Raw genomic sequence first — 13,353 nt, forward strand, 5'->3', positions numbered from 1 at the left:
CAATTCACCGTCTAATCTCCCCCTCCCCCAATACATCACCCACCGGCAATTCACCGTCTAATCTCCCCCTCCCCCAATACATCACCCACCGGCAATTCACCGTCTAATCTCCCCCTCCCCCAATACATCACCCACCGGCAATTCACCGTCTAATCTCCCCCTCCCCCAATACATCACCCACCTGGCAATTCACCGTCTAATCTCCCCCTCCTCCAATACATCACCCACTGGCAATTCACCATCTAATCTCCCCCTCCCCCAATACATCACCCACCGGCGCTTCACCGTCTAATCTCCCCCTCCCCCAATACATCACCCACCGGCAATTCACCGTCTAATCTCCCCCTCCCCCAATACATCACCCACCAGCGCTTCACCGTCTAATCTCCCCCTCCCCCAATACATCACCCACCGGCGCTTCACCGTCTAATCTCCCCCTCCCCCAATACATCACCCACCGGCAATTCACCGTCTAATCTCCCCCTCCCCCAAAACATCACCCACCGGCGCTTAACCGTCTAATCTCCCCCTCCCCCAATACATCACCCAGCGGCGCTTCACCGTCTAATCTCCCCCTCCCCCAATACATCACCCACCGGCAATTCACCGTCTAATCTCCCCCTCCCCCAATACATCACCCACCGGCAATTCACCGTCTAATCTCCCCCTCCCCCAATACATCACCCACCGGCGCTTCACCGTCTAATCTCCCCCTCCCCCAATACATCACCCACCGGCGCTTTACCGTCTAATCTCCCCCTCCCCCAATACATCACCCACCAGCGCTTCACCGTCTAATCTCCCCCTCCCCCAATACATCACCCACAGGCAATTCACCGTCTAATCTCCCCCTCCCCCAAAACATCACCTACCGGCGCTTCACCGTCTAATCTCCCCCTCCCCCAAAACATCACCCACCGGCGCTTAACCGTCTAATCTCCCCCTCCCCCAATACATCACCCAGCGGCGCTTCACCGTCTAATCTCCCCCTCCCCCAATACATCACCCACCGGCAATTCACCGTCTAATCTCCCCCTCCCCCAATACATCACCCACCGGCAATTCACCGTCTAATCTCCCCCTCCCCCAATACATCACCCACCGGCGCTTCACCGTCTAATCTCCCCCTCCCCCAATACATCACCCACCGGCGCTTCACCGTCTAACCTCCCCCTCCCCCAATACATCACCCACCGGCAATTCACCGTCTAATCTCCCCCTCCCCCAATACATCACCCACCGGCAATTCACCGTCTAATCTCCTCCTCCCCCAATACATCACCCACCGGCAATTCACCGTCTAATCTCCCCCTCCCCCAATACATCACCCACCGGCAATTCACCGTCTAATCTCCCCCTCCCCCAATACATCACCCACCGGCAATTCACCGTCTAATCTCCCCCTCCCCCAATACATCACCCACTGGCAATTCACCGTCTAATCTCCCCCTCCTCCAATACATCACCCACTGGCAATTCACCATCTAATCTCCTCCTCCCCCAATACATCACCCACCGGCGCTTCACCGTCTAATCTCCCCCTCCCCCAATACATCACCCACCGGCAATTCACCGTCTAATCTCCCCCTCCCCCAATACATCACCCACCAGCGCTTCACCGTCTAATCTCCCCCTCCCCCAATACATCACCCACCGGCGCTTCACCGTCTAATCTCCCCCTCCCCCAATACATCACCCACCGGCAATTCACCGTCTAATCTCCCCCTCCCCCAATACATCACCCACTGGCAATTCACCGTCTAATCTCCCCCTCCCCCAATACATCACCCAGCGGCGCTTCACCGTCTAATCTCCCCCTCCCCCAATACATCACCCACCGGCAATTCACCGTGTAATCTCCCCCTCCCCCAATACATCACCCACCGGCAATTCACCGTCTAATCTCCCCCTCCCCCAATACATCACCCACCGGCGCTTCACCGTCTAATCTCCCCCTCCCCCAATACATCACCCACCGGCGCTTCACCGTCTAACCTCCCCCTCCCCCAATACATCACCCACCGGCAATTCACCGTCTAATCTCCCCCTCCCCCAATACATCACCCACTGGCAATTCACCGTCTAATCTCCTCCTCCCCCAATACATCACCCACCGGCAATTCACCGTCTAATCTCCCCCTCCCCCAATACATCACCCACCGGCAATTCACCGTCTAATCTCCCCCTCCCCCAATACATCACCCACCGGCAATTCACCGTCTAATCTCCCCCTCCCCCAATACATCACCCACTGGCAATTCACCGTCTAATCTCCCCCTCCTCCAATACATCACCCACTGGCAATTCACCATCTAATCTCCTCCTCCCCCAATACATCACCCACCGGCGCTTCACCGTCTAATCTCCCCCTCCCCCAATACATCACCCACCGGCAATTCACCGTCTAATCTCCCCCTCCCCCAATACATCACCCACCAGCGCTTCACCGTCTAATCTCCCCCTCCCCCAATACATCACCCACCGGCGCTTCACCGTCTAATCTCCCCCTCCCCCAATACATCACCCACCGGCAATTCACCGTCTAATCTCCCCCTCCCCCAATACATCACCCACCGGCGCTTCACCGTCTAATCTCCCCCTCCCCCAATACATCACCCACCGGCAATTCACCGTCTAATCTCCCCCTCCCCCAATACATCACCCACCGGCAATTCACCGTCTAATCTCCCCCTCCCCCAATACATCACCCACCGGCGCATTCACCGTCTAATCTCCCCCTCCCCCAATACATCACCCACCGGCGCTTCACCGTCTAATCTCCCCCTCCCCCAATACATCACCCACCGGCACTTCACCGTCTAATCTCCCCCTCCCCCAAATACATCATTCATGGGCGCTTCACCGTCTAATCTCCCCCTCCCCCAATACATCACCCACCGGCAATTCACCATCTAATCTCCCCTCCCCCAATACATCACTCACAGCCGCTTCACTGTAATCTCCCCCTCCCCCAAACACACCACCCACCGGCGCTTCACCGTCTAATCTCCCCCTGCCCCAAACACATCACCCACTGACGCTTTACCGTCTAATCTCCCCCCTCCCCCAAGCACATCACCCACTGGCATTTCCCCGTCTAATCTCCCCCTCCCCCAATACATCACCCACCGACGCTTCCCCATCTAATCTCCCCCTCCCCAAATACATCACTCACAGCCGCTTCACTGTCTAATCTCCCCCTCCCCCAATACATCACCCACCGGCGCTTCTCCATCTAATCTCCCCCTCCCCCCAAATACATCACGCACCAGCGCTTCTCCATCTAATCTCCCCCTCCCCCAAATACATCACCCAACGGCGCTTCTCCGTTTAATCTCCCCCTCCTTCCAAATACATCACCCAATGGTGCTTCTCTGTCTAATCTCCTCCTCCCCCCAAATATATCACCCACCCGCGCTTCTCCGTCTAATCTCCCCCTCCCCCCAAAGACATCACCCATCGGCGCTTCTTCGTCTAATCTCCCCCTCCCCCAAATACATCACTCACCCGCGCTTCACCATCTAATCAAATGGGATCAACATGTGGGTTCACTTCAAAGAAGAACTTAGGGGGGAGGGTTATTTGAGTGGGCAGACTTGTTGGGCCGAAGGCCCTTTTCTGCCGTCTTATTCTATGTTTCTAAGGTCTAGAGTGTAGGTTCTGCATGGGTTTCCGCTACCAAGGTGTATAACTTTACATTTCTTAGCATTAAAATTTAGCTCTTTACTGAAACCAAGTAATTAGTCCACTTATAAAGCAAAAGCTGATGTGAATGAGTTGTAGATAATAAATATAAATATATATAATTAATGAATATATTTTAATTTTTATTCATTTTGTAAACCTCGAGAATATATTAAAGATATGCTGGGGGAAGTATTTCCTGGAGGGCGCAGTGATTGGAGACCAGGGAGTTTTTTGTGAGCTGTTTGCCTTCTGTTCCCCCGGAATGTTTCTCCCGATACTGCAGTGCCTATTGCCATCAGGCACTGAAACTGGACACCTACAACATCGGGTCCTGCAGCCCGGGAGATAAGAAGTCCCTCCTCCTGTGGCGCGGCCACAGGGGCGTGCCCTGAAGGGCAGGTCATGCCCCTTACGAGCCCCTTGAGAGCCACTGGAGCCTCTGGAGTGTGAACAGCTTTAAGTTAAGTTGAATTTATTTACCTAATTGTGCTACATGTTTGTTTCCTGATTGATATGGGGAAACGCAAGGGGAAACCTCGGGTCTCAACACCAGTTAGTGTTGGACCTATGGATAAACATTTGTTGTTACCAGGTTCCCTGAGGTCAGTAGATAAACCTGACTCATTTTCAGGAGCTTCCCTGAGTTCTCCAGAGCATACCCCTCCCCTCCCTCCTAATCTTCCCAGGAACTTGGAACCTACAGGTTCGCAAGGGGCTTCTTTTGAAGCCTCCGACCTCCAACAAACTGCGGAGATTGTTTTTTCGCAGATGCCTCAAGTCTTTCCTGGAATAATTAATCAGTCAGAGGGGTTGGAAGAAAACATAGAGGAAGTTACCTTAAAAGATTTGTGGACTTTAAACACGAGGATGGAGGTGATGTTAAGGAAAGTTACTAATCATGTTCAAGTTTTCTCCAATGAAGTTGTTGATAAATTGGGAAATGTAGATGCTAACATCGGGAATTTAGATCAACGTATGCTTTCTCTTGGAAAGCAGAAAAAGAATTTACAGTCATCTATGGTGGCAGTAACAAAAGATTCCTTGAATATTCACTATAAGTTGGAAATGAGTGAGAATCAGGTTAGATCAAGGAATCTGAGATTAGTTAATTTCCCAGTGACTCACTTATTATCTCCTGAGATATTATTGAGAAAGTATCTCAAGGAGATATTAGGGGTCACTAATTCTGACACCATGATGTTCTCTAACTTCTTTTATATACCTCAAAAGAAAAAATTTCCAGTAGAAGGGGGAATGGATCAATTGAGTACTGTAGAAGTAGATTTAACAAAATTTCTTGAAGACTCTCAAGATTTGATCCAAACCCGGGCTACTCTCTTAATTACCTGTGTTAATGAACTAGATAAAACTTTAATGTTGAAGCTATATTTCCAGAATAGAGAGGCAAAATTCTGTGGAGATAAGGTCTTAATGTTTCCCGATGTGGCAAGGGCTACTTAATATAGGAGGAAAGCTTTTTTGGCTTTACGTCCTAAAGTTCTTGAAATGGGTGCAACGTTTTTTCTTAAATTTCCCTGTAAATGTATTCTGCATGTTCAAGACAAAGATTATGTGTTCTGGGAACCTTCCCAATTAGAACTTTTTCTTAAAGGAAGGAAACAAGACTAGTTATTAGCTTCCCTTAGTGGGGGGTTTATATAATAGCGTCCTAAGAGGTATATAGGTTATTGAAGGGGGGTAAGTCTGTTTTTTTCTTCCTCCCTCCATACCTATTTTTGTATTCCTGTTAAGTTTATATGAATAATGAGATGTCTTCCTTCATTTGTGGGCTAGATGGATATTTGCCTAATGGCGTAAAAATTTGGTTTTTGGATAGTGTATAATTTCTTTATAATCCATATCTTATTATGTTTGAATGAATGTAATAATGTTGAAAATACTCAATAAAAAAAAAGAAAAGATATGCTAAAAGCTATGTATGTAAACATAATTTGACACCCCAATATAACAACTGGGTGAAATTCAAACAGAAAAAGTTCTCAAAAGACTATGAACTAAGAAAAACAAAAAAAAGAACAAAAATCAAAATAAAAATGCCTTTAAACCACGAAGGTGCTCAGAACCATTGCATGGTAAGAAAGTGACCAAACCAGGGCAACAACCCTTGTTAGGACTTTCAAAGAGTCTATCATAGCACCATCCTCAAGCAGTAGAAAGGTATTTAAATTTTGGTGAGTGTCTTTTTATACTATTTTTCTTTTTTCTATTAAATGTCCATTTTAAGTGTCCAATACATAAGTGAAAATTATGATCCTCAAAATAGCCAAAACTTAGCTGTGAGAGTTTAGGAAGCCAACTTGCTACAGCAGGTACAGGTGGGTTCTAACGCGTTTCACCGACAGGCTTCTTCAGAGAACCCCCATGCTGGATGGAACATCAAGTTCAACAACTTCCTAACGAAAGAAGACAGAGACAAACCATTGTAAGAATTCAAACCCCATATACTCTCACAAACTCACGACGCTGCTGGCTGAATACCTGAATCTTCACTTCTAAACCGATTGCATTTCCTGTTGACATCAGAAGCAGCTGATCCTCTGGTTTAAATACTATGCCTGGGTGTCAATCATCAGTGTAGAAACGCACACCACTCCACCTCCCGATTTAAACCAGTAGGGGGTCTCTGTTTGCCAGTTTAATATCCATGACTGTTCTCTCTTCCATAGCCAAGCCTGCTTGTTCCCACCTCTCTTTAAACTTGGAACTTCCAAGACCACAAATTTAAGATCTTCCAACCTATGAGATTTGGTCTGCCACTGGCAGATTTTCACGTAAATGCCGGGGGTGATAGCTATCAAAACATAAGAGATTATTTCTGTCTGTTTCCTTGCGGTATATTGTCTCAAAATGGTCCTGGATGAGTTGGATCTGGATGTCTAAAAATGAGATCTGTGTATAAGACATAGCTGCACTGAACTGCAAATTACGATCACAAGCACTGAGCCACTGCAAAAACATCAAGAAATGATCTTTCGTGTTGGTCCAAACTATAAAGATGTCATCAATAAAACATTTCCATACATAAATATCTGCTTGAAAAGTTGATGAATACACAAATTGCTCCTCGAAGTTGCTCACATATAAACATGCTAGTGAGGGGGCCATAGTTGCCCCCATTGCTGTACCTTTCACCTGTAGAAAAAACTAAGTATCAAACTGGAAATAATTTTTTTCCAAAGCTATGCAAGCACAGATCTCATTTTTAGACATCTAGATCCAACTCATCCAGGACCATTTTGAGATAACAATATACCGCAAGGAAACAGACAGAAACAATCTCTTATGTTTTGATAGCTATCACCCCCGGCATTTACATGAAAATCTGCCAGTGGGACAGTTTTTAAGATTGCGACGTCTATGCAGCACAGTGGAGGAGTACAGATTGCGCTCAAAGGAGATGTGGCAATGGTTTGCAGAGAGGGGGTACCCACCTAGAGTCATCAAGAAAGCTTACAAGCGGGCATTGTTTGCCCAACGAGTTCATCTTTTGGCCAGTTCTGCTGCCCCTGTTGAGCCTCGGATAGTATGCACACTACCTTATTCTTTTGCAATCAAAAAAATAATTAAGTCCCACTGGCACATTTTGCAGACACATGAAGGGTTTGATCAAATTCCCATGTTTGCATATTCCAGGGGAAAGAACCTGCGAGATTGGATAACTTCTTCTCAATTTTTGAATATGGTCCCTAGTTCCTCAGTGCCCCCCACCGGCCACTTCAAGTGTGGCCATTGCAGTATATGTCTGTATGCCATGGAAATGCAGCAAGTTGTTCACCCTCGCTTGTCTAAGACACATACTTTGAAACAACATACAGATTGTGAGACTCAAGGGGTCGTGTATATGATCTCCTGTCCATGCAATTTATTATATATTGGACACACAATCAGGAGTGTTCGAGTCAGGATCACAGTAAGATCACACCTCAGTAAGATCCGCAGGTGAGACACTGGGGCTCCACTGGTTCAACATTGGCAGACCAAATCTCATAGGTTGAAAGATCTTAAATTTGTGGTCTTGGAAGTTCCAAGTTTAAAGAGAGGTGGGAACAATAGGCTTGGAAGAGAGAACAGTCATGGATATTTCACTGGCAGACAGTGACCCCTACTGGTTTAAATCGGGAGGTGGAGTGGTGGGCGTTTCTACACTGATGATTGACACCCAGGCATAGTATTTAAACCGGAGGATCAGCTGCTTCTGATGTCAACAGGAAATGCAATCAGTTTAGAAGTAAAGATTCAGGTATCCAGCCAGCAGCATCGTGAGTTTGTGAGAGTATATGGGGTTTGAATTCTTACAATGGTTTGTCTCTGTCTTCTTTCGTTAGGAAGTTGTTGAACTTGATGTTCCATCCAGCATGAGGGTTCTCTGAAGAAGCCTGTCGGCGAAACGTGTTAGAACCCACCTGTACCTGCTGTAGCAAGTTGACTTCCTAACTCTCACAGCTAAGTTTTGGCTATTTTGAGGATCATAATTTTCACTTATGTATTGGACACTTAAAATGGACATTTAATAGAAAAAAGAAAAATAGTTTAAAAAGACACTCACCAAAATTTAAATACCTTTCTACTGCTTGAGAATGGTGCTATGATAGACTCTTTGAAAGTCCTAACAAGGGTTGTTGCCCTGGTTTGGTCACTTTCTTACCATGCAATGGTTCTGAGCACCTTCGTGGTTTAAAGGCATTTTCATTTTGTTTTTGTTCCCTTTTTTGTTTTTGTTAGAACATAATTTGACAAACATAATCAAACAACAACCAACACAAAAATACATAATCATCTTGTGCAACAGCAAACATAGAAAAAAGCAAAAACAAAACAAAACAACAAAAAGAAAAGAAAAATAGCTCTAGTCAGTGTGATAAAATATATTGTACTTATCTTGAAACAGTCCAAAATCATATGAGTGAAATCTGGAACCAAGAGTCATAAGTGAAATCCAAAATGGCAGATGAAACTTCTGAGTTCGCAGTCCAAGGTTCAAGTCACCTGAAGAAGAGTATATGTGCAACCAAAGCAAAACATCATAGCTAACGAAACAGTATAAAGTGCAAGGCCAATGCTGGTAAACCCTACACAAAAGTGATGAAAGAAAACCTCCACATGGACATAAGACGGAACAAAAGCAAAACAGCAAAATTTCTTCTCCTTTTCTTCTTCTCTCCTCCTTAACATAGTCCGTGTTTCGAGACTTTCTTTATCAAAAGGAAGAATGTAAGCTAAAACAAAACCAAAAAAGCACATCAACATGCCAGAGTAAACATTAAGAATAACATGCCAACAACAAAAAACACAAAGAAAAGCAAACATACCAGGCAGGAAGTCAGAGCAAGGTCCGTCAAAAACTGAACTTGCCATAGCCACGCTAACGTCATGACGAGAGGGAGTTTGTATTTTTGTGTTGGTTGTTGTTTGATTATGTTTGTCAAATTATGTTTACATACATAGCTTTTAACATATCTTTAATATATTCTTGAGGTTTACAAGATGAATAAAGATTAAAATATATTTATTAATTATATATATTTATATTTATTACAACTCATTCACATCAGCTTTTTGCTTTATAAATGGACTAATTACTTGGTTTCAGTAAAGGGTTTATTTGTTGTATATGTGCTCATGTAATTTGGAACCCTTATTTTTTTTAGTATTTGGTCTCTCATTTTTTCGGTTGTTGACATTAAAATTCAGCTGCCAAATAGTAGACTAGTGCTCCAGTAAAAGTATATCCTGTGTCATAGTGTCGGGCATGGTACCTCCACCCACTATGTTGCATAATTTAGCATCATCGGCAAATAATGCAATTTTACCCCGAAGTCCCTGAGGCAGATCTTGTATGAAGATATTAAATAGGATTGGACCCAGGACCGAGTCCTGCGGTACTCCACTGTGCACTTCTGACTTTTCAGAGGGCGTACCGTTTTCCACCACCCTTTGATGTCTGCCACTGAGCCAGTCTTTAACCCATGCAGTTAATATTTCTCCTAGCCCCAACGAACTCATCTTGTTCAAAAGTCTACGGTGTGGGATGCTATCAAAAGCCTTACTGAAGTCCAGATACACTACATCTAAGGACTCTCCCTTATCTAGTTTTTTTATTACCCAATCAAAGAAGCTGATCAGGTTGGACCGGCAGATCTCCCCCTTGTAAATCCATGCTGGTGGGGATCCCTCAGACTCTCATCATCTAAAACCGTGTCTAATTTGTGTTTAATCAATGTTTCCATAAGTTTACACACTATTGACGTGAGACTTACCGGTCTGTAATTTGCAGTCTCTAACCTGCATCCCTTTTTGTGGAGCGGAATGACGTTAGCTGTTTTCCAGTCTAATGGAACTTTTCCCGTGCTCAGAGAAAGATTGAAAAGCGTGGCTAACGGCTCTGCCAGGACATCTCTCAATTCCCTAAGCACTCTGGGGTGCAAATTATCCGGTCCCATGGCTTTATTCACTTTGAGCCTTGACAATTCTTGGTAGATGCTGCCTGGTGGAAAATTCTAAATTCCTGAACGGGTCTTCTGAGCTCTCCCTTGTTTGCAGCTGTGGACCGGATCCCGGTGCCTCACAGGTAAAGACTGAGCAGAAGTATTTTTTCAGTAGTTCGGCTTTATCAAGTCCGATTCTGCAAAGTTGCCGTCGGGTTTCCTCAGATGCACTATCCCTCCCGTCTGTATTCCTCTTTCTATTACTAACATACCTGAAGAAGGATTTATCCCTTTTTAATATTCCTAGCTAAATTTTCTTCCATCTGGAGTTTAGCGTTTCCGACCGCTGTTTTAACAGTTCAAGATTTCTCTAGATAAGCTTCTTTGGCTTCTGGCCTTTGTGATTGTTTGTAAGATACAAATGCTCTTTTCTTCTGTTTTACAAGTTCCAAGATCTCCGCAGAGAACCATTGGGGTTTGTTATTTCTCTGCCGTTTACTCACAGTTCTTATAAAGAGGTTGGTTGCTTCCTGTAGGGTAGATTTCAGAGCTGACCACATTACTTCCACATCATCTGTTGTTTCTTGGTTTTGCAGCGCCTCAGAGACAAAATCTCCCATGCTCTCGAAGTCAGTGCCCTTAAAGTTAAGGACCTTCGTTGACGTGTTCGACTTCGTGGATCCCTTCCTGAGGTGAAACCACACCATATTGTGGTCGCTGGAGGCCAACGCCTCACCTACCAAAACCTCTGTGATGCTATCTCCATTGGTGAGTATCAGGTCCAGAATCACCTGATCCCTGGTGGGCTCCAGTACCATTTGTTTGAGTCGTGCTCCCCATATAGAGGTTAGTAGCCTTCTGCTGTTGCTGGTCGCAGCTGAAAGTTTGTTCCAGTTTATATCTGGCATGTTGAAGTCCCCTAATAGTACAGTATCTCCATGCAGATGGTCTCGATGTCTTCAATTAATTCTTTGTCTATGTCGTCTTGTTGTTTCAGAGGTCTGTATACAATGCCCAGATACAGGCATTTGCCACTTCCCCTGGCAAGATTCACCCAGAGGGACTCCCCTGTATACTTGACACCTGTGATTCTGGTAACTTTGATTTCTTACTTGATATATAGTGCTACCCCTCCTCCGTTTTTGCCTTCTCTGTCTCGGTGGAGTAAGTTATAACCTGGTATAGCCATATCCCATCCATGGGAATCCACGAACCAAGTTTTAGATATTGCCACCACATTTATAATAATAATAATAATAATAATAACTTTATTCTTATATACCGCCAACAATCTTTAGGTCGGCACTCCTCATTTCCGTCTCTAATTCCAGTATTTTATTGCCTAAACTGTGGGCATTAATGTACATAGCCTTCCATACTTAGTGTTTGCCCGGTCTGCATGGAGATTTTCCCGCTTGACTAAGTTTGCCCTTTATTTCCCTGTTTGAGTTAGTTTGTCCCTTTTGAGTTGGTCTGTCCCCTGCATTACTGACTGCAGCATAAGTACTTACCTCAGACTCAGTAATGGAGTAGTTACCTACCATACCGGGATGGTTACTTAGCACACCAGGATGAGAATGGGTTCCCTTCCCCAACTCACCTAGTTTAAAGCCCTATGGAGCAGATGAGCCAGTCGTCTACTGAAGATATTCTTCCCTCTTCTAGTCAGGTGGAGCCCGTCCGATCCCTGTAGTCCCTGTAGTGCCTCTCCATGGTCCAGGAATCCAAAGTTCATCTTTCTGCACCATCCGTGTAGCCACTCGTTTGTCTTCTGGATATGATCTTCCCTGGCTCTACCCTTGCCTCTCACTGGAAGGATGGAGGAGAAGACCACCTGTGCTCCCATTTGCTTCAGCTTCTCACCCAGGGCTCTAAAGTTTTCGGGTATCTTCTCCGGGGTGTTCCTGGTGGTGTTGTACGTCCTGACGTGGATGAGAAGCATTGGATAGTGGTCTTGGGGCTTGATCAGTCTCCCTAAGCTTGTGGTCACATCCCTGATTCTAGCTCCTGGCAAACAACAAACCTCTCTTGATTGTAAATCCGGTCTACATATTGGTCCCTCAGTGCCCCGCATCAGGGAGTCCCCAATGACTACCACTCTGTGCTTCTTCGGGGGGAGCTGATCCGTTGCCCCTGGAGCCTGAGTCATCTGCTGGAAATCCTCTTGAAAGTCGTCCTGAAAGTCGCTGGCTGGTTCTTTCTGTAGAAGCTGGAACCTGTTCTTCAAGGTGATCTGTGGGGTTGATGTGAAGCTTCTCTGTTTGCTTGAAGTAGGGGAAGTTCTTTTGTATTTGCTTGTAGAAGTGACCAGCTGCCAGGAGTCGATGTCTCTAGCCTCTTCTTGCACCCCAGCCGTTGCTTCCAATGCTGCAGATCTGGTCGGTCTGGGTGTCTCAAAGATGGTCATGTTTCCTTGTGCATGCTCAGAGACTTGGGACAGCTCCTGGAGGACGCCATCGATGTAGGCCTCATCTTCCCTGATGCTTATGAGATGCTTCACCTATTCCCTCAGGCTCATCAACTTTCTTCAACTTCCTTCAGGACTGCTTGGCTAATATTCCTTGTGCAGGCAATGACCTCTTCGATGAATCTATTGAGGCAGCCACCAAGAAATTGTCTAAGCATGAAAAATCCTTTGCTTCTATTGTCATACCTAAGCCAAAGCCAGCTCCTATCAAACCTACATGCCCTCCTCCTATCTACCAGAGGCGTTTTGCACCGAGAGCAGCTCCTTACACTCGCCCTCCTCCCATGAAACAGCAGAATCAGAAGCTACAGAAATCTGATCCTTCTCCTACACAGCCTTTTTGACTGTTTAAAACAGAGCATAACCTCCACCGTTCTGTCTCTGAACTATCTTCCCCTTATTGGAGGTCATCTTCATCATTTTTATCACCGATGGGAGACAATCACATCCGACCTCTGGGTGCTATCAATCATCAGAGAAGGATACTCTCTTCATTCAGGTTCCACCAGAGCTTCCTCCAAGAGAGTATTCTTCCAGTCCATCCCAGACCGCCCTTCTTCTTCAGGAAGCTCAAGCTCTGCTTTGTCTCCATGCCATCGAACCAGTTCCTGTAGAACAGGGGTTTTTACTCCCGCTACTTCCTTGTTCCGAAGAAGATGGGCGATCTGCGGCCCATTCTGGATCTCAGGTCTCTCAACAAATTTTTAGTCAAAGAAAAATTTTGCATGTTATCCCTGGGGAATCTGCATTATC

At 45.7% G+C, this 13,353-nt stretch overlaps 1 protein-coding gene across 2 annotated transcripts in view; it reads left to right on the top strand.

Annotated features, from left to right (window-relative positions):
* Positions 1–13,353, top strand: part of DNPH1 (2'-deoxynucleoside 5'-phosphate N-hydrolase 1) — an 81,439-nt gene that overhangs the window by 18,024 nt on the left and 50,062 nt on the right. Inside the window, exons 1-2 of one of the 2 annotated variants that reach the window (XM_033938604.1) lie at positions 10,741–10,901; positions 11,131–11,227. The exons of the other annotated variant lie outside the window; for it this stretch is intronic. Coding sequence (XP_033794495.1) covers positions 10,887–10,901; positions 11,131–11,227 — 112 coding nt within the window. The 5' untranslated portion in view covers positions 10,741–10,886. Of the gene's footprint in view, positions 1–10,740; positions 10,902–11,130; positions 11,228–13,353 lie in introns of those variants that run through there. 2 annotated transcript variants of the gene reach the window in all.

Source organism: Geotrypetes seraphini, chromosome 3 (assembly GCF_902459505.1).
Source record: "Geotrypetes seraphini chromosome 3, aGeoSer1.1, whole genome shotgun sequence".
NCBI lineage: Eukaryota > Metazoa > Chordata > Amphibia > Gymnophiona > Dermophiidae > Geotrypetes > Geotrypetes seraphini.